Below are 26,355 nucleotides of genomic sequence, written 5' to 3' on the forward strand. Positions count from 1 at the left end.
TAAATATATCAAGTTTTATTTGTGCTAACAGGTATTATGCAATATAAATACTTTGAAAATACGGCCCCATCATCTAAAGTCCTAAAAGTCACAGAATATCTGAGCACTGAGTGAACATTGCTAATCATTATGAAGCGTTCTGATTAATACATGTCCATCTAAGCCCTAACCTTTCTTATTACAAATGTCTACCATTTTACAATCTATATAATTCTGACTTCAATTCATAAAAAACTACTTTTTTTTTTCTTTTTTTTTCTTTTTTACATACGACAATCGATCAAGGTGGATATCTATCATATACAATTAAATAAATAACGTAGTAATAACATCAGATTGGTACTGTTTTACATGGATGGCTTTCTTTCCTTGTACGCAGCTAAAATAACTTGAAAGAACTGCAGAAGCCATTTCTAAGACTGAGATATCCAGTGATTCATCAAAACACAAAAGTAAAACACAGCAAAAAGGAACTAAAGAACAGGGTTTCGAAACAGACAATCCAAGACTGACCCACAATCCTCCTCAATAAAGAGTAGTCATTTTCATGGAGTCAAACTGCATGCACATTTACCTTCTAAAGGGAAATGTTTCTGTTCTCAGACCTCAAAAGTGGCCTTCTGTTCAAGTCCACATCACCATTGGTTGTGTAGATCTAGCTATATGCATGAAGCACTGCAAATCTGTAAGTTACATAGTGCTTTTCCATTCATTTGTTTTGGATTCATTTTCCATTCCGTCTGGATCAGATAGCCTGGGACGTGGACTTATCTCAACAGAAGACAACTTTCTGAGGTCTGAGAAACACGTTTGAAATGTTCCACATGGTCAGTGCTCCCTAGCGATGGAAGCCAGTCTTTCAATGTTGGGATATCAACTTGAGTGAACATACAGACTTAACGCAACAGAACATACATAGTCAGCAGTAGTGATGTAGTGGTAAAACAAAAGGTGGGTAAACTATATAAATCCAGTGGGCGATCGAGATAAGACGAACTATACAAATGAAAACGTATTACATTTTTATAGCTGTATTGTTTGCATTTTAATGTAGGCCTATAGGGAAGGTAGGACATTGGGAGATATTGAAATATATCTTATTTTTTAAAGTTTGTTTGATAATATTAATTATTAGTACAGATTTTCTTAGAGGCCACCACATGGGGCCCCGACCCCAAGTTTGGGAACCACTGTACTTACCTCTCTCTCTCTGCTTGCTTCCCCTCTCTCTGTGTCTCCTCTGCCTCCTCCTGCATGCTTTGCAGCCTGCCTCAGCCTCACCACTGTCTGCCACACCACTGTCTGTCTGACTAGTACCACAGATAGAACAATGAGCCAGATATTTCACCGGATGTATAAATGTGAAGCATCCGGTTGGCGTTTCCACTCACTACCAAATATGGTGATGAGAGGAAGCCCAGTTGCCGGCAGTGGGAGAAGATGGAGCGAGATGGATTTTGGGCGACATTCTGCAACAACAAAGAAATGTATGAAACATTTGATTTCCATACAGTTTTCTGTTTACAAAACTAGAATTTGTAACAGAGTGGACTGTGTTTTGTAGACTTTACCCTTTGCCAAAGTTGTGTTGTTTAGTAGGAGTGCAAGGGCGAATTTCGTTATTGCGCACTTCACAGAGTAGGCGTTCCCTAATGGAAATATGGAAATAAATGCTAGAACGCACCAGTTGGATATCACTAACTCGTGCTTGGCTCTGCCCACCTCATTGCTTATTCTGCCCACTATAATTAATTTGCTCCCATTGGAAACCACAGGCTCTGGTCCATCTTGGGTGAGTTATAAAAATCTTAACTAGTACTGTATATAAAGCAAAGGTAGAATGAGAACTTAGTAGCTTTATATTTGTCCTGTTACTTACAAGTGTATAATGGAAATTAGTTTTTTGCATATTCCAACTCCACAAGTCACTTGCAGGGGGTAGGGTCACGACCAGGGTTGCCATTGTACAGCGCCCCTGGAGCAATTAGGGTTAAGTGCCTTGCTCAATGGCACAGCGGCAGATTGTTTTCTTTCACATTGTTGGCTCAAGAATTCGAACCAGCAACCTTTTGGTTACTGGCCCAACGCTCTAACCTCGAGGCTACTTGCCAGCGTTTTGTGTGTTTACCCTCCATTACATCCCTGGTCAGCAGAGTCTAGCATAGTTGTTGTTCATGTAAACATGGCTGGACATGGCTGGTAAGTCACAAACAGCTGCCTCATTATTGCTGCTTAAAGATGGACTCCTCAGTGGGGGAAATCATGCCACTGTCCACCCCATGGCCATTGTTATTGATTTTGTTTGTTGGACGAAGCAGAGGTGGGGAGAGTCGTGCATCAAGGTAAAAAAAAAGAAATGCACTACATATGCTGCTGTTCTATCGCGATGATGTCCGAGAGAAAAAAAGTGTTTGTTGTTTGCAGTAATTTGTTTCTTGTTGTAATATCACAAATGGACATGGCAGTTTCACCATTAAAGATTCCAGCTTTAAAGGTGGATGGTAACTTTGCTTGTGTGAGCTGGATGACCTGACCAATCCAAACCGTTTCCAAATAATACAAAAAAAGTGTCAAAAGCTAAAATAAACAGATGACTAAAACACTTACACACATTCACAGTAAACACACATACCAATCCGATTACTTCAACATTTTCTATCAATTCTCTGCAGGGCTATAATATGAAAGTTTCAGTCGTTGCTTGTCTTTTTGATCTGACATGGATTTAAAGGGTTTGCATTAAAGGTTACATAAAACATCATGGGGGATCCTGGTTTCCTGCCCTTTAACAACTGATTTAGGATCAGTTATCACTAACCCAGCCTGAACTCAATCATCACAAGCTAAACAACTACACCATCTCTAGGTCAGTATACTGTCACCACAGAAACATCTAAGCCCAGTGTGTGATGTAGCAGATGGTTAAGTGAATTGCTACTGCCTTCCTGAGAAGTTATGTCGCTCTGGATGCAGAAATGCCTTGGCCTTTCTGTGTCCAAGGTATTGACGGTGCTTCTTGGGTATGTTGAGTTACAGTGCAGAGGGTTGTGAGTTCACGCCCCAGTTGGGGATAAATGTCCACTCTGCACGTCCACATGTAATGGTAGCTTTTTCAGTCCGGGAGGGTTAGTTAGTTGTAAACAAAGAGTGTCCCTTGAGACAATTGGGCCCATCAAGTGAAGAGCCACTGTTCTCCTGTAGTCATGGCTTGGTTCCTGTGAGGGACTGCAGGCTTCTCATCTTGCAACAGTACATTTTGGGAAGTCGAGTTTTCAGGGCATGTGGCATGCAGAGTTTTCATGTCCCCTTCCTAAGAGAGGCTGTGGAAGCAGAGGAACGACCACTCACCTGCAGAGGACAGAGACAACGAGCAAAATGGAGTCAGATCACAGATCATACTAAGACACGTGTGTGTGCGCGTGCGTTTTTCTGAGTGTATTTGTGTGTGTGCAAGTATACTTCTGTGTGTGTTTCTGAATGTGCAAAAATATCAGTTTGCGTGAGTGTGTGAGTTCATCTTTCGGTGTGTGCCAGTGTGTCATCACGTCTCACGCATTATAAAGGCAACAGAAGAGGAAGAACATAAGAAGAGAACAACAGACAGGTAGGTAGAGAGCGTCCAGGAGGGCCTGCGTGTGGTCATGATTGGCAGGATGTTGACATGCCATATGGAGACGCACGACTGTTTACCCCGAGGGGGATGTCAAGGCTTTTTTATTTTTTGTTTTCCTGTCAGCTCCTCGTACCAAACAGAGAAAGAGGTAGACAGCCGTCTGACACAGACGCTCAAGTATCACTGCCTCGCCTTTAGTGTTTCAAACACTGATTTCTCTTTTGGATTCTCAGAGCTGGGAGCAGAAAAGAGTGGTGAGGGATTTTTTTAAAGGTCTAAATATCGTTTGTATTGTGTTATTGACAGGATAGTGGGAAGGCAAAGAGGGAGCTATACATCGAAGAGGGGCGCAGACAGTAAGGAGACGGATTCTGTTTCTATGCATTAAATCCTATCCGATAGCCGAAATCCAGATAGGTAACTTGTAATAAACTTGGCCCAGGGTGCATATAGGGGGGCATTACCACTCAACCAGACTCTGGCAAAGGTGAGAAATTATAAGGGGGAGAACCGTCACAGCAAAACAAAACCCAAACAAGGAAAATAGCATACTTGTTTGGAGGCCTCTGTGGAGGAATGGACTTCATTTCCAAAATGACCATTGTACTGCAGTATCGCTGTAGAAACAAGAGAGACAGAGCAACACTTTAGAATCCCAAGACCTTCACAACCAAGACAAGAAAAAACTGAATCTAATAATATCACAGTAAGTTAAGGTATCTGGTGTATTTTTCGGGCAATATTCTGTTTAGATTTCAAGGTAATATTGCCTTGGAGTGACAAACGGGAAGAAATTATGGCTTTTCTGCTTATTCTAGTTTTTGGTCTTCCAGTGAATTGTGGGATATATATATATATGCCATTTAGTAGACACTTTTATCAAAAGCAACTTACAGTCACTCATAAGTTTTATATATGGGTGGTCCAGGGAATCGAACCCACTATCCTGGCTTTGCAAGCGCCATGCTCTACCAACTGAACTACAGAGGACCAATGGTCACTGTGCTGGTGGCCAGGCATCTCATTAGCATGCACACACACCAATTACTGTACATCCCCATAACTGACATCTGATTAATAATGTATAAACATTTTCACAGGTCAGTGTCACAAGCAAATGTGTTTGTTCAAAGTTGAAGGACTGCCATCCAAGGACAAAAGCACACACAAAGGCAGACTGGCATGCACAGGCACAACACACACCTTGTAAAGAAATTTCAATTCCTTTTTTTATGTTTTTTCATGTGTGTGTGTGTGCAAATCTGTGCTTGCACCAATCTATTCAGCCTCTGCTTGCACCAATCCAATTCTGGGTTGTTACCGTCTGAAGTCTGAACACAAGAACGCATAGAAAACAATGCCGACCACTGCCGGACCAGCTGGATTATCTAACATACTCCGTTTTCTAACACTTTTATAAAATCATTAACACCACTCTCTTGCCTCTATTTTTCTAGGTTGGTAGCTAGCTAGATAGTTTGCTTTGTTCATGGAGTAAATGCTAGCATTGCAGCTGACCTGCTACAGTATGCTAATGTTAGCTAGCCAGCTAGCTCTAATTGCAGTGTTGGATAGGTAGCTAACCTGTTCCATTGATGAAAATTGAGACAATTTTTACTTATCCAATCGTTTTACCCACCGGTCCTGTGCAGCAGGCATGTATTATGCAAAAACAGTAGCTAGTTAGTTAGCTCATAGTTTTTTTTCCAAGATTTGTATTGAACAGAATAAAGTCAGAGTTATAGCGTGGAAAGAATAGGAGTGAGAGTCAAAGGGCTGTGGGTCAGATTTGAACCCATGCAGTCACAGGTATACATGTGTGCTGGAGGGGGCGAAGCTAACCGCTAGACCACCTAAGCCACAGAGTATTGGGCTCATTACTACTTCCAATGTGCCATTAAGATGGGGGAGGGGTAGGCTTCCTTCAGGGCAGTGGATGACGACTTTCGTACCAAATCTGACAGCCCTGACACACCCCCTGGCTGCCTAGGAGGTAACACATAAATTACTGCAAATTAAATTGCCGGGCCTCTGATGTGCCCTTGGCCAGCGCTCCCGTGTCACATGTCAGATGTGCTCCTCTCGCTCTTTTTCTCTCTCTATGTCTGCCTATCCCTCTCACTAGGTCACTCTTTCACTCCCTCTTGTTTCTCCCTCTCTTTCCCTGTACTTGCTCGCTGCTCTTTCCCCTGCTGTCACCCCGATTGTGTCAGGTCGCTCTGATGTTCTGGGAGTGGAATTTACTGTATGTGTGTGCGTGTGTGTGTGTGTGTGTGTGGCCTCGATGCCGCCTCTTTCATTCTCCCTTTCTCTCTCTGACACACACACACACACACACACACACACACACACACACACACACACACACCCTTATCCTTGTCACACAGTACTGGGTGCCCACTCCCCATCTGTGTCACTGTGATCCCTGCACGCACATACTGACATACCAGTGGAGGCTGCTGAGGGGAAGACGGCTCATAATAATGGCTGGAATGGAGTTAATAGAATGCTATTAAAACACGTGTTTGATACCATTCCATTCACTTCGTTCCAGCCATTATTATGAGCCGTCCTCCCCGTCCACTGTGACACACACACACCACCCCAGGACCTACACACAGGTCGACAGCAGACAGAGAGACCTATTCCTTGACTGGTAGAAACATGCACTGTCCTTCTGTCGGCCTTGGTAAACATGTTTCCCCCAAGCTATTAGTATTCATGGAAAAACACTCGAAGAAAAACAGAAAAGGCGGAGGAGAAATCAAATGAAAAACTCATACTACTAAGGTCACTTTATTACATGTGACTCAAAGGGCTAAAGAGAACGATGATGTTATCTACGACGACAAGCTGCAGGTTAGAGCTGCTACTCTCGACGTGACCTTAGTGTACAGTGTAGAGTACATGGTCCGTTTTGTGAATGTATATCTTTCTCTTCCTCTCTGTGTGTCTGTGTACATGCTGAATTATGTAGGGCTGTGGTGAACATTACCCAATGCCATTGTCATTAATGGACTACATTACCCAACACTCAATCCCCCCTTACCTTGTGGGTCAAGCCTGGGATCTACAAAGCCCCAGTGCTGGTAGAGAGCTGCCAGGTCGTGGGGGTTGTAGTTCTTCAACAGACCCAGGATGTCCATGTCCATCGGGGTGTCTCTGCTGTCCCCAGCAGTCGACTCCCTCTTCCCGTGGCCGAGGAGTGTGGCGGGTGCCAGGTACCCGCTGCTGCCCTGCGCCCCAAACATATTTGTGACTGACCAAAGGTGTTGACCTTTCGGGGCTGCAGGGGGATTCTGTGGATGGCTGTGGGAGTGTGGATGGGGCTGGGGGTGTAGGTGAGTTCTGTCTGGGGTAAGATGGGACGCGTGGTCGGCCCTGCCATGGTTCCTGGCGAGAATAAAGCCGAGGCCCTCTTGTGGAAGCAGGCTTCCCTTCGCAGCCGCCGGATGATGGCTTCCAGATTTTGGGCTGCTTGTCGACTTCTGGGAGAAGCCTCGGATGCTGGTTGAGGCGGTGGTGGCAGGAGCTTTGAGGTGGGCTTCCGTTTTAGATCGGGCGATCTTATTTGCCACCTCCTCCGTATGGCTTGGGCGGCTCGACGACTTCTTCTTTTGCGGTAGGAGCGACTCCCCACCACTAGGGGGCGACCTTGTGGAGGTACGCGACCCTGACACCATGGCCTGGCTGGTGTTGGACTGGGCAGTAGTACTTGTAGTGCTTGTGTGGGTCTTTGGCCTCTTTGTGCCTCCACCTGAAGGTTGTGTGGTGGTGGAACCTGGGGCTTTTGTGCGCTGGGCCCGGGGAACTGGGAGCGCTGGGCAGTCTTTGCCCTCCAGGAACGGTGGGGGCCCTGTGCGTCGTCCTGCAGCCTTGGAGCCCACGAAACCGGCCACGTAGGGGGCCCATTTGGGGGCCAGGGAGCTGCCACTATCCACCCTGTGGGCCACACGCTGGTGGATCCACAGAACCTCCAGGTAATGGGTTGTGTGGGTGCAGAACGGACACTGGTGTCTGACCAGCTTACCCTCGGACGGCGCTGCCACAGGGTTCGCACCACTATCCTCCTGCTGGCCCTCAGGCGGGGCAGATAGGTTGAGGAGGCTGGCGTTGATGATGGCATCCTGAGAGGATTGCCCTTTGACCTTTAGGCTTGACTTCTCTGACTGGCCGCTTGATGCCGCCCTCTCCAGGCCAGGAGGATTCCAGTAGGGCTGGCTGAGCAGTGTGCTCTTCAGCCGGAGATATTCCATGTAACCTGAGGCTTTGGGAGCGCCGTGGCTCGGGTCTTCCATAACAGCTCCCAGTATGTGATGATGTGCATCCCTGATGTGCTTGTGCAGCTTGTGCATGTGGGACGTGAAGCAAGAGGGGTCGCTGGTGTGGAAGTCACAGTGCTTGCAGAAGTATGGCTTGGTATCTGTGGATAGCAGAGTACAGGTAGACTAAGCTCACATTGAAAAACAGACAATTTAAGAAAATGAGCTTCAGCAAGATGTGAAGATTTAATAAATGGTAACATGCTTTCACGAACATGTGGATGAGAGAGGAGGACATTGTCATGCTACTTTTCATCAGTCCTTTTTCAGTCATTTACCCTAACAACTCAACTATTTGCAATATAAGATAAATTCAACTGTGTTCATAATCCAACATAACTTTTAACATTTAATGAAGCCTTCATGAACCCTTTAAGGCATATAGTATATTCCAGAAAACATTCATAAACAAATGTCAAGCTATATGAATGGTACAGAAAGGGTTATGCCTAGAAGTACCAGAAGTAAGGGCCTTTCATATTCCTTTATGTAGGATGAAGGGTGGAATGGGCAATCCATGCCACACGATGGCGCCATGAAGCCATATCATTTGCAGTGGCACCCTAAAGGCAACTGCTGCACACATTTTACCTGTATGAGTACTGCTCCATGGCAACTGAACACCAGCTTTTAACTGGAAAACTGAACTAAGACACCCACTTCCATACTACTTCAAATGTGAGTAATAATTATATCTATCACTTTTTGCTTGTCAATGTCATGAGTGTAATTTCAAACATTACAAGACTATTACAAACTTGTAAGTTGCTAGTTATGGGCATATTTATCATGTAACCATGTACTTATGATTCTTGGTTAATACCGTTATCAAGAGGACTGGGAAGGTAACCATTTATTATCCTATCACAGAGTTTAAAAGTAAAAGCAGCATCACTTTTCAGACTGTCTTGTCTACAATAATCAGTTGGTGTACAATAATACATTCAAATTAAACCACAACATAAGAAGAGGAACCTGTTTGACAAACTGCTCAATGTGCAGTCTACTATGCTAAGTATGCTACATACTTCAGCAGCTCGTGAGAGAGATGTGTCCACATACACTGAGGCATTTAGTTATGTTGAGATCTGTAATTTGATTAATCAACACGAGGTCTCCTGATACCATGGGACGATATTAGATTGATCATAACTCAGGACTGAGTAGCAAAAGAAACCAAACCAACCATGACTGAATCACTGTGAAAAATCAGATTTACTTCAATTAATATGGAAGTGAGATTTGGTGTGGTAATGTCTGTATTTTGGGGGGAATGATTTCATTATTGCTGTAATGCTCATTTTTGAGGAAAACTTTTCAAATCAGGATTTTAAGTGTGAATATAACCAAGATGCCTTTTGTCATGTAATTTCAGGAAAATCAAATTATTGTTGCTAATCTAGGTGATAGTGTGGTTTTGTCTTACCTTCATAGGTTGGGTCCCTGATACTATTCCTCTTTATGGAAATGGCAGAGAGAGAATCTTCTTGTCTTGTTGTGCTGGGCTGACTGGCAGAGTTTGATTTGGTGGCTTGCTTGCTGGCTTGATGACCATCTTTCACCTTTTTCTGCAATATTCCAAACGTCTCTGGGCTGAGCCCATTCAACAAGGTGCGGCTATTTCTACTGTCACCCTGCTGGTGGGAGATCCCACCATTAATGACAACATCCTGGGCCCCTTTCTTCTTCTTGCTTTGGGAGGAGTCCAGCTGCCTCTTCCGCTTCTCCTGTTTCAGCGGCACATACTCGCCCTTCTCCCGGTCAAACGCCACGTCGGCATCCGCCAGCCTCTCCTCCCAGCCTAGGCTTTTATCTGTCACCTCCACCACACGCCCTCCTCTGGTGACCAACTGCCAGGCCTGGTAACTGCATACTGGGTCCAGCTCGGGGATCCGTCTTCCAAGACTCCCCTCCCTAGCTGCCTCTCCAGCCCCAGCTGCCCTGAGGTTAAGGCATTCCAGGAAGCGCCTCTTGGCGGCGGGTGATAACGAGCCGTTGTCGGGGTCTTGCTGCGTCGGCTTGCTGGGGGTGTGGCTCTGCTTGTGGACCCTCTCATGCAGCCTGAGGGTCTTGCGGTCATAAAAGAAGTTGCCACAGCCGGCACACAGCTCGTAGAGACAGTCATCGTTCACCAGGGACGCCGGCTCCCGGGGGACGCCGTTGAGGGTGGTCGGGGACTCGCTGCTGTCACCACCCCCACCTCGCAGCTGGCTCTTGGCCCGATGAATCCTCATGTGGCTCTGGAGGAACCAGGCCTGGCGGAAGCGCCGGCCGCAGATGCGGCAGCCGTGGTCCAGGGAGCCGCGGTGCTTCTTCATGTGGGCCTTGAGAAGCAGGGCCTGGGGGAAGACTTGGCTGCAAGAGCCGCAGGGGAAGGAGCCAGCACTGGCCTCCTCGTCCCTGTCGTCCACCCAGTTGGTCCCTCCCGGAAATGAGTTGCCCTCAGCCGTGGTTTGCGGCTTGTCCTCCTTGCCGTCATCCTGGACGACTGTGTCTTCGCCTTTCTTCTTGGAGCTTTTCTTTTTTGTCTTGCCGTTGACTTTGTGCTTCTTGGCCGAGGTGCCTTTGGCAAGGTTGTTGTCGGGACTATCCAGTTTCTGGGGGTCCCCCTGTGTTTGTCCTTGCTCCCCATCCCCCTCCTCCACCCTTTTCTTGCCCTCCCCTTCCTTCTTGCCCAGGCTTCGGCTGAACAGGCCCAGCTTGTGGCTGCGGATGTGGACTTTCAGGCTGCCCTTCTGGGCCGCCTGGTGTTCGCAGTAGGGACACTTGTAGGGCTTCTCTCCGGTGTGCCTGCGCATGTGCTGGGACAGCGAGCTCAGGAGAGGGAAGCTCCGTCCGCAGAGACCACAGGTGTGGCCAGAGGCCGTCGCATTGTCCTCCTCCTGGTCACTCTTGACAGCGTCGGCCTTGCTTTGGTCCGCCCGCTCCTGCTTCGACACCACCTCCATGGACTGTGGCAGTTCAAGTGTCTGTTGATCCCTGATGAAGAAAATTGACCCGTGCGTTCCAAAGTCATAAGGTTCTCATAGTGATTGTGATGAGGGAAAGGTCTGTAGATGTTGCTTTACTTCTGTTGTTCGAGGGATTTTCTTTAACAATCATTAAGACTGGAGATTATCATTGAAAAACACAAGAAAAAGACAAGAAAAAACAATTAGGCCATATTATAAATCTAAGAATAGGTTTTATTATAACCACGCAACCAATACAATAACTGACATCTGGTAGGCTATATTTTCAACCCAGAGACAGACAGAGACAGACAGGCAGAGACAACACAGTTGATAGTCACCAGTCACTAGGAGGTCAAACAGAGTGGAAATGCTATCATGCTGCAGTTATCAACAACAAAACAACGCTATGACCATACAAAGACCATCAACAACTTTGTCTAAAGGACTAGCCTCTCTACAATGATGGTTGCTAATAAAGAGAAAATACACATCCCATTCCTTGGTATATTTAATATATTTAAATGATATTAACCACACCTTAAGTTTTCATTAATTTGAAAGAGCGTCTCGCACTGGGCCCAAGTGCAAAGTGTTTACATAGGACTACTTGACTAACAATCATAATTTCTACATATAGTCGGTTTTTGAATGTGTATGTTTCACTGTCACAACGTAAGAGAGTGTTACGTCTTTAAGTTGTATAAATGTAACTGTGTGTGTTAGAAAGAGAGGAGAGGGAGAGAATTTGCATTACACTTACTTTTGAATTACTATTGTTCACAACAGGATGATTGACGGTTGTCCTTAAAGGAAGCTTATACTGAAAGTGTGTGTGTGTGTGTCCTCTGTTCTCCATGCCTTAATTGCGTGTGTGTAGTGAAGCATGAAGTCAGGATGAGGCCTCAGGGCCAGTCCACTCCAAACCCCATCAATACACCATTATCAACAAACTACATTTCTTTATCTCTCACACACACACAAACAAACAGGCTGAGACAGTCTCTCACACACACACACACACACACACACACACACACACACACACACACACACACACACACACACACACACACTCACAATACTAACAGTGAACAGCAAGGTCACATCGAGAGTGGTAGTAATATGAAGGGAAATGTAAGTGTGCTGTCATCAACGAACGGTAGTTAAACTCACTCATACAAGAGTCACTGGCATCAGGTGGCATCAGTATAGTTAAGAGATAAATATGATGAAGATTTTCATAATCAACTCCTCCAGCACAATAGATACCCTAAAGTAAAATAAAACGTGAGCTGTTCCTATTTCAAACAACTTCAGAATAAAATAAAAACATACATTCATTATTTATGTCTAAGATAAAGATGTATCTTTGTGAAGGGGCATCTGTTCAGTGTTGTGGATGATATACACTGATATACACACACATCCATTACGGCCAAGTAATTAGCGGCAGGGGGGTGGTTTTACAGACCACAGCAGAAGATGGTGGCTTCCTTCTAGAAAACTATAACAGTGCGCAAAGTGCCCAGGCTCTCTTTTAGCCAATGCAGGGCAGGCAGCCGCGGGAAAGAAACACCATTGTGTCAGCTGCACCAGAACTGTCACATTTCCTCACGTCTCACCCTCCATCCATTACCAGGGGGTCCTACGGTGGCCATTGTTGGGCAATGGGGCCTGCAAAAGATGTCTAGGGGTGGAAGAGCAGTGGCGGGGGGGGGGGGGGGTTTGGGGGGAGGACGATGACAAAAGAGACCTATCTGTCCCGTCTCAGGCCACTCTGAGTCGTATGTGTGTGTGCCTGTGTGTGTGTGTGTGTGTGTCTCAGCATGTGTGCATGTGTGTGTTTGTGTGTCACTACAGGCTTTTCACTGTGTGTGCTGTTCCAGCGAAACAGCCAAGAAACTGGCATGGGCTTCAGAATGGGAGTTGAGTTAGACGAGTGTGGTGGCAGGTGTTAACAGGGCAGACGCTGACGGATTAGCGTACAGACCGAGTGGCACAGTGTCTCTGGAAGGGGGGAGAGACAGGGAGGGGGGTGGTTAGTGGTAATTAAGGGGTTAAGGTGAAGGCCGGGCCGGGCCGGGCCGGGTGATGATGGGTTAACACAATGGGGGGGATGGTGAGATGATGTCAGAGCGAAAGGAGGCAACAGATGGTGGTGGAGGGCCGTCAGGCCTGTGTGTGTGTATGTGTGTCTTACAAGCAGGCTAAATGAGTCACCCCCGGTACAGTTTTCGGGAGAGTATGAAGTGTTTCCAACTAGTTACCAACTAGGTAATTGTTAGGTTTAGGGTCATAAAAATCCATATAGCAACCTTAACTAGCCTAATTGCTTTAAGTCAGCAACACCATCTTTTTATAAACCCTCACAAAATGTAAGACAGACATGAGCAATTCCATGGTCAAACTTATCAATTTCCACTGAACATTTGGTAAAAACACATTTACTTGAAGAACAAAAGTTTTGTAACAGAATGACGGCACAAACAGCACAAGCTGTCAGTCTGTTACAAAACTTTGCATCTGCACTGTTTTTCAAGTAAATGTGCTTTGTAAAATGTTCTGGAAATTGTTAAATGTAGCCCTTGTGCATAGCGTTGTATGGTTTGTTGAACTTTGCAATCATTGGTTTTTGTTTGACATACATTTTAAAGTAAAAAATCTTAGTCTCAACATAATTATGTTGGAATTGCCCACATCCAGACATACTCAGACACTAAATATCACCACCAAACTTTCCTGAATAGAAAACACACACAACATACACACACAAAAACAAACCAAGAATAGTATTTCTTTCAGAGGGTTTAAACACATGCTGTGTCATTTAGTGGAGTGAGAAGGCTTCTGACAGTGTGTTGTGTGTTCCGACCTCTCTAACGTCTGGCTGTTCCTTTATTATGTCACTGTTCGTATAAATCTCAGTGTTCTTCAAAAGCCCAAACTAAACAGAAATGGGCCTAATAGAGAACACCATGATCTTGAATGATCATTGATTTGTGCATTAGACAACATGCTAATAGAAACAAAGAGCAAAAAGACGCTATTTGAAAAAGGTACAATCTGCAATATTTACAATTCAAAACAAATTTAGCAGTGTGCCTTTTAAAGATCTATTAGCTCTACGTTGAACCTTACAAAGAAGGTAAGCTCTATTGAAGATGAGAGGGGCAGTGTTCCCTCAATTGGTCTACATGAAGGAAGGCAATACAATATATAGGCCAGGGGTTTCCAACCCTGTTCCTGGACAGCTATTGTCCTGTCGGTTTTCACTCCAATCCTAATCTAGCGCACCTGATTCTAATAATCAGCTGATTGATAAACTTAATCAGGTTAGTTAAAACTGGGGTTGTAGCAAAAACTTACAGGAGGGTAGCCCTCCAGGAACAGGGTTGGAGAGCCCTGATATACAGTGGGGGAAAAAAAGTATTTAGTCAGCCACCAATTGTGCAAGTTCTCCCTCTTAAAAAGATGAGAGAGGCCTGTAATTTTCATCATAGGTGCACGTCAACTATGACAGACAAAATGAGAAAAAAAAATCCAGAAAATCACATTGTAGGATTTTTAATGAATTTATTTGCAAATTATGGTGGAAAATAAGTATTTGGTCAATAACAAAAATGTCTCAATACTTTGTTATATACCCTTTGTTGGCAATGACACAGGTCAAACGTTTTATGTAAGTCTTCACAAGGTTTCACACACTGTTGCTGGTATTTTGGCCCATTCCTCCATGCAGATCTCCTCTAGAGCAGTGATGTTTTGGGGCTGTCGCTGGGCAACACAGACTTTCAACTCCCTCCAAAGATTTTCTATGGGGTTGAGATCTGGAGACTGGCTAGGCCACTCCAGGACCTTGAAATGCTTCTTACGAAGCCACTCCTTCGTTGCCCGGGCGGTGTGTTTGGGATCATTGTCATGCTGAAAGACCCAGCCACGTTTAATCTTCAATGCCCTTGCTGATGGAAGGAGGTTTTCACTCAAAATCTCACGATACATGGCCCCATTCATTCTTTCCTTTACACGGATCAGTCGTCCTGGTCCCTTTGCAGAAAGACAGCCCCAAAGCATGATGTTTCCACCCCCATGCTTCACAGTAGGTATGGTGTTCTTTGGATGCAACTCAGCATTCTTTGTCCTCCAATCACGACGAGTTGAGTTTTTACCAAAAAGTTCTATGTTGGTTTCATCTGACCATATGACATTCTCCCAATCCTCTTCTGGATCATCCAAATGCACTCTAGCAAACTTCAGACGGGCCTGGACATGTACTGGCTTAAGCAGGGGGACACGTCTGGCACTGCAGGATTTGAGTCCCTGGCGGCATAGTGTGTTACTGATGGTAGGCTTTGTTACTTTGGTCCCAGCTCTCTGCAGGTCATTCACTAGGTCCCCCCGTGTGGTTCTGGGATTTTTGCTCACCGTTCTTGTGATCATTTTGACCCCACGGGGTGAGATCTTGTGTGGAGCCACAGATCGAGGGAGATTATCAGTGGTCTTGTATGTCTTCCATTTCCTAATAATTGCTCCCACAGTTGATTTCTTCAAACCAAGCTACTTACCTATTGCAGATTCAGTCTTCCCAGCCTGGTGCAGGTCTACAATTTTGTTTCTGGTGTCCTTTGACAGCTCTTTGGTCTTGGCCATAGTGGAGTTTGGAGTGTGACTGTTTGAGGTTGTGGACAGGTGTCTTTTATACTGATAACAAGTTCAAACAGGTGCCATTAATACAGGTAACGAGTGGAGGACAGAGGAGCCTCTTAAAGAAGAAGTTACAGGTCTGTGAGAGCCAGAAATCTTGCTTGTTTGTAGGTGACCAAATACTTATTTTCCACCATAATTTGCAAATAAATTCATTAAAAATCCTACAATGTGATTTTCTGGATTTTTTTCCCTCAATTTGTCTGTCATAGTTGACGTGTACCTATGATGAAAATTACAGGCCTCTCTCATCTTTTTAAGTGGGAGAACTTGCACAATTGGTGGCTGACTAAATACTTTTTCCCCCACTGTAGGCTATAGCCTAGCTTAGCTAGATAACACATTCAATGAAAACAAAGATATAACATTAACTTCAAAATAGCGGAAGTGTGATGCTTCAGACAAAAACACAAACAAAAAACAGAGGACACATCGATGGAGGATACACACACAGGCGCAGATAGCCAAACATGATGCTCTGGGCTGACTTTTTCTTTACAGACCCCCTCTCCCTCTCTCTTTTCTCTCCCTCTTTTCTTTGGCAGATGAATAGCCATGTCCAGTCAGCTGTCCTCACATTTATTCAGCCTGACGTCCAAACCAGCTCAGCATAAACTCCCCATGGCCAGGGCTCTGGTGCTGAGCTAAGAGCCTGTGTGTGTGTGTGTCTGAGCTAGTGTGTGTGTGGTGCGTGAGAGAAAGAGACAGAGAGAGACAGTATGTGAATACATGTATGTGTGCCGCTATGTGTACACGCACCAGTGAACCTGTGTCTGAGTATGTGAGTGTGTTGTCTGTGTGTGATGATGAAGTCACCCACATATGCTCTCTCAACCAACCGCAAGCTGTGCCAACATAGCCACTAGAGCTAGCATGTGACAGTCCTTATGCTAATGTGATGCTATACAGTGTGCTTCTGTCAGTGTTCCAAATTAGTGTCTTGCCCAGTCCCAAATCAACCTCTAGCCCTTACTCCCTTCTAGATCTGTAAGGATTGGTTAGGTGTACACAATAAGGTGAACATTCCTGTGAGTTTATCAAAGGGCAAGGTGCAGCTATTATGATATTGCTTACAACTATCCAATTAATTTAGATGCATAGAGGCTAGGGGTCAATTAGGGATTGGGTGAATTTATCCCAGTGATTCACCTTGATTATTTTGTAGGTGGAAGGTCAAAAATACATAAGACAGCAGCCAAAAGAAGAGACAAGACAACATAAAATACACAAAAGAGTGATAGTAAATTGAGCAACAGAGATAGGCAGGGGGATGCCTTTACTTTGATCACAAAGGGATCCTCTTTCGTCCAAAGTGTCCCTATTTTGGCCACAGAGGGTCCCCTCCATTGTCAAGCTACAGAGAGACAGACAGAGGTGTGAGAGGCGACGAGGATGACAGCCGTCTGTCGCGGTGAGGTCACAGTGTAGAGGCCCTTTAAATGAGGCTTTGTTTACTGGGCCGTGCTGCAGCTCGGGCGTCCACCACACTGACTAATACACTGTCTGCCTAATCCACGTCCTGGAGGCCCACTGTGTGGAGACGTGTCAGAAACACTGTATTATAGATGTGTAAGAAACACACGCCCACTGTGTAGACGTGTCAAATAATGTGGAAACAAGAAAAACTGTATGTCTGGGTAAGAAACACTGTTTATAGATTTGTCAAAACACTGTGTGTAGATGTGTTACACACACTGTGTGTCAAAAATACTGTTATGGATAGAATGTAAGAAATATTGTATATAGGTGGGTAAGAAACACTCTGTACACTTGTAAGAAAACTGTGCTGGTATGTAAGAAAAGCTGTGTATAGATGTGTTACATACATTCACTTTGTATAGATGTGGTGCACACAATGTGAGTGTTAGAAATACTGTTTATAGATGTCAATCAGCTAAACAGATACGAGGAAGGATGTCTTGTCGCCATTCCAACTATAACCTAATTCTACAGTGAAACACCACTTTCCAGAATCCACAAAACTATCTAGTCTATATCCCTCAGAAAAGCAAAAAGGTTAAAGTAATTGTTCAAATAAGAGTAAGATATTAAGATATAGGATTAAGTCTCATGTTCATGCTTTGTTTTAACATTATGGCATAAGAGGTGCAAAATGTGCACTGGTGCAAACACACAGCATGTCTGGCCCTTAAAGCAACCAGCAGCTGGTGTGGTTATGCTGCTGCTGCCACTGTGTGTGTGTGTGTGTGTGTGTGTGTTCAACTCTCCACCCTGTTACACAACAAATACACAGGGATTACTCTTGATAGCATGTGATGAGCTGCTCAATGAGCTGCCTTTTAACATTCCCTGCCTGCTACACCACTGCAATGTGCTGGAGGTAAACCAGGGAGGGATCTTGAGCATGGAGGTTGAGGGAATGAAGAAAATGCACGCAAACGCACACACACACACACATATAGCTCCCCTACGTGTTTAAGGCAAGATTTTGAGCAATTCCAGAATGTTGTGTATATGAGGCGGTGTTTCCTGTATTTTCCTGGTGGGCCTGACAGTACAGCACGGACCTCTCCATCTCTGCAGCCTGGATTGGTCGGTGTGGGAGACACTGGAGTATAATCTGGTGGCATTAACTTGCTCTCTAAAAAAAGCACTCTCGACAGGGATTAGATTATCATGGTAAAGTCAGCTCAGACTCTCTCTCTCTCTCTCCATCCAACCCTCTGTCTGTTTCTCTGTCAAACACTGGAATGCTACAAGGGTTGAACACTGAAATGAGAATATCTAAAGTAATATGGCCAACATGGCCAATACATATGAACCATTTCATCCAAGTTAATCTAATTTCGCAGACAGCACATCTTTCATATTTAATTAGCGGCAGCCTGGCAGGCTAATGTTTTGTTGAGCAAACAATGAGTGTCACTATACAGAGATTACAATGAGCGTAAATTTGCTAATTGTATACTTATAATAGTAAATGTGTCAATTTGCTGATTGATGAAATTGGTGGAACTTGATGCTGAAATGGTGCTAAACATGGTGATAATCCTAGAATCGTATAGCCTGGCAATAAGCACAACATTTTCAGATGCATCTCTGTCATGGTAAGAGTAAAGAGCAAGGAAAGCTCACATAATTATGAAATGAAAGGCACGTAGTCTAAAGCCAGTAAAACATATTGCCTAAGGCTGTGTAGGCTACATCTAAGCTATCCCTCTTATGTAGCTTTATCCAGGAAGTAACTAACCACATAGACAACAGATTAACATCCAATTTTGGTTAGCATTGGATTGACTTGTCAACCAATGTGAATTATACTATCACCACCTTTCACAACAAACAGTAGTTAGTCAATAGTTAGGCCTAATTACTTGTTAAAAACTGTCTATTATTAAATCATTTGCAGTCTTACAGTCACTAAATAAAACTGTTTGTAGAAAAAAGAAAGAAGGTGATCGCTGCTAGGGTACACAATAGTAGGTATTTTTGTAAATAGAAGGTGCTCTTTGGCCAGTGAGTGCAAAGTACATCTGTGTACTCCCTGACGAAGGCCATGCTGCTGAAACGTGTCAGAGTTTAAAAATCTTTGTTCCCTTCAACATGCCATACAAATAAAGGCATTTTAATTATATAAAGAGTGCCTTGGTCCTCCTTGTACTATTAGGTGTAAAATGCAAAAAACGCGCCACCATTTCCTGGTTGCTCAAATTCTAATAGTTTGCCTAATTTCAGTTAATGTGACAAAATAAGCTATGTATGTGCATAAGCTAGTGCAGAGAATCACTGTACCATCTAAACGCTGTGAAATATATTTTTAATAACCAAAAATATTGTATTTTCAGCTGGTGTACAAAACCCGAAAGTAAAAGATGCAAAAACTTAAGAACAGGAAGCATAAAAAGAGTGCACATAGAATAGATCTACCGCTTCTTAGACTTGATTTCAATGAGAAAGAAATGTGTGTTATAGATCTGTTGATGTGAATTTGGTTGGGTCGCCCAAAAAGTTACATATTGTAGCTTTAAAATGTATAGTTTGTTGACAGTTTGAACATGTACACATCATTTGTGGGGGATCATTCTAATGAAGTGGTATCCAATATGTCCTCATTTCCTGTGTGCATTTAATTACAGCTGGCAGCATCGGGATCAGGTTCCCTGAGGTGGTGCAGCATCTTTTCCAACACCACCTCATTGAAGACTACAGTATAGACTATAGGTAACCGGACACCCTGAGACCCATCCAATCCTGTCTTCTTCTCCCTGTCTCAGAGGACTGAACAGAAGGGATCTGGGACTGCCTCGCCTCCTCATCTCCCATCTGGACAAATTACCAGTGTTTCCCCTACAGATGTGAGATCTTAATTTGAGCCAGTTTGCTACAGCAGGAAAATAATCCTGCAGCAACAAGAAATATGAATTATGTGGATTATAATTCATGGACATTTTTGTAGGGGTTGATACATTTTTTGTAAGGAAAAAACAAGTCTGAAATTTCAAAGTGGACATTACAAACTTCAAAAGCCTTTTTAAACCTCAAATACACTACAAGTTTTACATTTCCTGACTTGCAGGAATGTTCTCCTGCAACAGGGTGATCAAATTAAGATCTTACATCTGTATATTGAAATGCAGACAAGGCAGGGTTCCCCTCCACCTCACTCTGTTTCCCTCCTCAAGTCTTCTGAATTAAATGTTTTATGTTGGCTGTAATGGATGGTGATTCTGAAAATAAGAATCTAAGGGCATTGTCTTCCGTCAGATAGCTCAACGATTCCACCTGCAGTGATCAGTCTCGTATCTCACAAAGAGTAATGGGATAGATCAAAAGTAGTTTGGCTACAATGTGCAATCTAACATTTGAAAATGTTACCTAGGTGACATCGTCTGCTGATCCCCATTTCTCCCTCAAAACAGTCAGAATTAATCTAAGCTAAAACAATTAAATATGTAAATAAGGTTGATGTTTTTTGGTGAGGAAGTCGCCCCATTTTACATCTAGCTAAGGATTATTGTGCTTCAATGAGCAGTATTTCAGAAGTTTGACTATGGGCCAATACTACAGCAATAGTGGGAGGAGAGAGGGTAACCCTGTATGTGTTTTCCCAGCAGATCAATCATGGGTAGTTAACATCTACCCACAGTCAGACAGACCAAGAGAACATGACCAATCAAATGGGATACACTATAGATCGGAGCTGCACAACTCCAGGCCTTAATGAGTAAACTCACTGTCTTACTGCCTTTTTGACTTCCCTTGGTATTTGATCGATCAATTAATGTCATCATTGAATGGCTGCAAAGTCCACATAACTGTAATGCAGCTATTCGAATGTCAACCATAAGGAAGGATGATCAGACACAGAAAATAATGAAGCACTGACACAGAATAGCCAGGAACTCAGATATGAAAAGGTCACATAAGTCAAATGGGACACACTAGAGGAACTACTGTACTTTTGCAGATAACAGGCCTGCAGACCTAAAAAAAAAAAAAGTTGCTCAGCAACTCCAGAGGACATTGGTTTTATTCAAGTCTAGTTTTATAGCAGACTGTGAATCAATGGGGTGATGGAGTTTGTTTGTGTAAATTATTTAGAAAGAAATGTCTGTTTTTAACCCAAACAACATAAGCATCTCAACTGAATGGTTTATCACATTTGCAATGGATGAATAATACATTAAATGCTATATTAAGTCAGAGAGATTAATATTAACTTCATTGTATGAATTGTAGCTACAATAACGGCCTTTGTGACAAAGGGCTCTATTCAATCCGTATCGCGGAAGTTCAGTGTTACAGTGTGATTGAAATTTAAAGGCAATGTTCCAGCGTTAGCAGGGTCTCAATCAGAAATTACCTTTACATTTCTATCGCGCAATCTGTAACACTTCAGCAATACGGATTGGATAGAGCCCCAAATGTCTCTACAATATACCGCATAGGTCAGGGGTGGCAAACCTTTTGGCTCGAGGTCCACATCAGGATTTTGAAATTCAACAGAAGGCTGCACAGATTTCTTTGGGACCGATTTGTTTGTCAAAATCAATGAGGGCCAGAAAAGGGGCAGTTATTTAGAAAATATATTGGTCCATTATAATTTCTACATGCTTTCTATCTAGTTGTAGACGTTCAAGTGTGGCCTGGAGTGTTTCCCCCCCCCAAAAAAAAATAATCATTTATCACAAAAAAACGGACCTCCTGGATCCAGCCCACGGGCCGTAGTTTGCCCACCCCTTGTATTAGCAGTAGTACAAGGCAATTTGCAGATTTAAAAAGTAACAATGCAACCACTTGCATGAAACCATATGAATAATAAATCGCTAAAAACTACATGACACCTCCCAATGTAGTTTTCTTAAATGACAAGGCCTAATTTGCGGATTTAACTAGTGGAAGAACAAATGTTGGCACCTATATCCATTCACTAATCAGGCAACATGTTCCCCATCTGTATAGAGTGGGAGACCTTAGTGAAAATGTTTTATTAAAGATGCCTAATATTGGCCCTTAAGTGCCGTTGTGTACTGTATATACATTTTGTTAAAACCCATCTGGTTATTTGTTTAGCCTGATTGATAGCTCTGTAAAGGGACTTCATATGAAGCATGGTTATGCTCAAATTATCCCAAAGTTAGAAAGCCAAAAACAGGGACAGTAAGCATACTGAATGCTGGCAAGACAGTCACATGAACAGCCTCTATGGTTAGATAGTAGATCCTCCTGTGTCGCTCTGTTTAGTACCAACATAAAGAGAAGATGCACCTTCAGCAAAATCTCTCTGATGCACACACACACATACACACTAACCGGATGCAAACACATACACACATTAACGGTTGCACAAGCACACACACAAACAAACACACCATGCCAGAACAGAGTCCTCTGCCCACATTGCTCTCAGTTGTGGCATTGCCAACTGACCAGAGCCAAGGTCTTCACCAGACACCAGCATGTGTGTTCTAAACACAGCTGCCGCAAGTGAGCGCTCTCCACACACACGCACACACACACTCTTACCTACATGTTGACTGCCCATTGTCATTAGCATGTAAAAACAACACGCACCTCTACTTACACACACCAAAACCCCTCTTATGTCCTCTACAGCCTTTACACACATTATTGCACAAAGAATATTAAGCAAAAGCACACTCACAGTTTGAGTTTGAAACATGTCAACGGTGTTATGCTCAACTGTCATTCTTGACTATGAATGGTGTTTTTCAGTTACAGTAGTGCACAGTGGCACAGCAGCTGTGAAAACAGTGAATTTGCATACTACTGATGATGCCACTACTGTACCCTGCGCCTGACACGGGAGGTAGGTTATTCAGAAAACATTCCTATTAGGCTATTGATTATATGAGGTATTTATGACGTTGTCTTTTTTTTTAAAGCAGGTTGTCCTGTACCTTACATTGACCGCAGCACTAAGCGTCTTGAATACACCCATCATGGTAATAATACACGACTGCAATGATTTCAAGATCCTACCTATCTACATGATTTCAAAACAACTCTTTCAAGATAAACCCTATCACTGAAAAGTCTCAACACACAACCTCCCTCCACCATGTCTCTCCCACTTAATCTGTATGATTAAATCATTTTTCCTTGGCCCTAATTTTGTTGGGGAGGGCGATACTCTGCCTGCCTGATAGTTGCTGAGCATACTCCCCATTGATCGCCATGCTGAGAAGATTACCCTAATAGCAGCGGATTACCTCCCCACATGTTGGCCACAGGCGGGGGGATGGTGTGTGTGTTTATATGGGGGAGGAGGGAGACGTTATTCAAATAATTATCTACCCATCCATCTATCTCTAGCTAGCTATGTATCTGTATGCCTGTCTACCTACAATATATGTCTCTGCATCTGTCTGTCAAAGAATATCTGTCTGTCTTTGTCTATCTGTCTTTTTGTCTGTCAAATCCAATTAAATGTTATTGGTCGCGTACACATATTTTGCAGATATTGCAGGTGCAGCGAAATACTTATTTCTAGCTCCAACAGCAGTAATACAAAACAATACTAAACAATACCTAACATTACACACAAATCCAAAAAAGTAAATAAAGGAATTAATAAATATCAGAACGAGCAATGTCAGAGTCCAGAATATATATATATATATATATATATATATATATATATATATATATATATATATATATATATATATATATATATATATATATATATATATAATGGTGTATATAGACATTATGGACAGTATATGAATAGAAATGGTGTGTACAGCAGTAGTTATGTAGGATTAGCCTTATTAGCCATACAGGATACAGATAAAGGGGATAAAACAGTATGTAAACATTACTAAAGTGACCAGTGTTCAATGACTATGTACATAGGGCAGCAGTCTCTAAGGTGCAGGGTAGAGTACAGGGTGGTAATCGGCTAGTAACAGTGACTATGTTCAGGGCAGGGTACTGGGCGGAGGCCAGTTTGTGGTGACTATTTAACAGTCTGATGGCCTGGAGATAGACAGACAACACAGACAGCCTTTCAACCATCCAGATCCATCTACAGGCATCTCTCGCTCTCTATCTATATATACACACATCATTACTTTTACAGACCTCTAATCATCAGATTACTATATGGCACATCCTATTTTGCCAAGCTTTATGTCCACTGCGTCAGGCCTACACGGTTATGCTTTATTTCAAAGTGTAGGGCTATCCAGGAGGCAAGTCATCCAAGCCATTTTTATTTGGGTGACCAAAGATTTTGTACGTTTTCCCTAGTCACAAGACTTAGATTTGAAAGTGGTGTTTTTGTGTCTCTGGCCCTGGCCGACCATTCTATAGCATGCTGTGTGGATACCTACCTGCAATACAGAAATACAACTCAAGATGGAGATGGTCTAACTGTCTATAGCCTAACTGTCCATATCTTATTTATATGTCTCCAACATACTGTGGTGAGAAGGTTAAACAGCAGCAACAGTTGAAGAATGACAAAGGCATTAAAATATTAAAGTTGCCAGTGTGGGTTTTTATGCAGTCCAGATGGAGTAGACTGAGAAGCCATTGAGCGAGCAGAGAGAAAAGGAATTCTAGTAATCTGCTGCTGATCCTGTACAATAGACGCCTTGTCTCTTGTTAGGGCCACTCACAAACACAAGTTTGTGTATGTGCACTGACAATGATAGCACCAATAGTCTGCCTTAGGAATGGAAAGAGAAAGAAAGATATGTGTGAAAAGGATAAGATAGGCCTACAGAAAGAAACCAATGGAAAGCAATTGTGTGACAGCAGAGTAGGCCTAGCCTATGTTTTCGTTATCTTGAGAAGTCAAGTCAAAAATGAAATGCTGTCTCTAATCAAGTCAAGTTGTCTACAATATACATTATAGATCTGGAGATTATAGAACCTTCCAAACTGCCTGTTGAATATGAAGTTCGCATTGTGAATTAATTAACCATTGAAGGACGGTTTATCCCCTCCTCTTCAGAACAATGCACTGTCCTCAACCGTTTTGGGACACCATGAAAAACAATAACTAAAACAATGCCAAATATTTACATATGAACTGTCGTTGCATAGCCTAATATCACTTGAGTTTATTTCCATCGAAGTAGTTTTTTTTTTTTTTTTAAGTCACTTACCTGACTATAATCAAGGGCTAAACGAATTTGTTCTGTCCTCCAGTAGACTAACAACACACTTCAGTAAAAAACAAGAACACGATGACAGTAGCCTACATCCGTTGAAAGTTGTCCAATTATTTTAGCGGGGATAGTCCTCCAATTAGATGTTTATAGCCTACTGCTCCCAGATGAATTCCTGGCGTGATTTCTTTCTGCGCTCACTATGCCCGGTGTGCAAAGTTTCAGACGGGTCGTTTAATCATGGTCTCGATGTCCCGTTTCGACTCGCTACCCTTGAAATAGAATCGGCTTAGTACTAGACAGACTAACAGTTACAAGTAATAGGCTTCCAGACAAAAACAAAAAAAGTAGGAGCTAAGCTCCGCCCTATGCTTCCACCAGACCGTCGTTTCTGTAGCCTAGATATAAAAACATTTTATGACAAAATTAGGCTAGATTTGATCTAATTTCTTCAATGGAATGCGTTGTTGAAATAATCTCTCTCCACTGCCTCTACACGGACATCCACCGTCTATAAATAAACAAATAATGATATAAAATAACCCGGGAACACAGCCCATCACCTTTTATAAAAACGCTTGTAAATGTAGGTAACGTTAGCCTATAATCGTTCTCTTCTTACCTGCACGTTGTTGATGTTAATAAAAGACAAGGGCAGAGTAGATGGCTGTGCATAGATGGTATACTTCAAAGTGAAGATGTCTGCGTGACGCCACCTCCACAGTGTTAGATAGTTACGTTATCTCTGTTTTGGATGTGTAATAAAGTAGGCTAGCTACCCTGACTCACGTAGCCTAATAACAGCTCTCAGCAATCCTATGTGGGTTGAATGGAATTTCACATGAGAATACTCGGGGGGTTCCATTGTTGCCTATACAAGCCAAATGTTTTTCAAACTAGTGTGTCAATATAGATATCATTATTTAATAGACCAACATAACTTTCCCAACCATACCGCTCAAGAAATTAATATGTATGCACTAACTACTGTAAATTGCTCTGAATAAGAGCATCTGCTAAATGACTAAAATGTATAAAAATTACAAACAATTGTTAAATGTAGGCTTCCATTGCCACTAGCTGCTAAAATAATACCTCCAAGTTATTTCCCAATCTTAGATTTTCTCAATTATAGAGCTGCTTGGAAGTCATTTAGGCCTGGT

At 43.1% G+C, this 26,355-nt stretch overlaps 1 protein-coding gene across 1 annotated transcript; it reads right to left on the bottom strand.

Annotated features, from left to right (window-relative positions):
* Positions 1–25,475, bottom strand: LOC311126889 (zinc finger protein 516-like). The gene is made up of 5 exons (XM_084158581.1): positions 25,190–25,475; positions 9,362–11,042; positions 6,663–8,036; positions 4,166–4,230; positions 1–3,348 (listed from the first exon to the last, which is right to left on the bottom strand). The coding sequence occupies exons 2-5, from the start codon at positions 10,881–10,883 to the stop codon at positions 3,298–3,300; spliced, it is 3,012 nt and encodes a 1,003-aa protein (XP_084014707.1). The 5' UTR covers positions 10,884–11,042; positions 25,190–25,475; the 3' UTR covers positions 1–3,297.
* Positions 25,476–26,355: the final 880 nt, after the last annotated feature.

This window comes from Coregonus lavaretus (genome assembly GCF_964263955.1).
Source record: "Coregonus lavaretus genome assembly, chromosome: 3".
NCBI lineage: Eukaryota > Metazoa > Chordata > Actinopteri > Salmoniformes > Salmonidae > Coregonus > Coregonus lavaretus.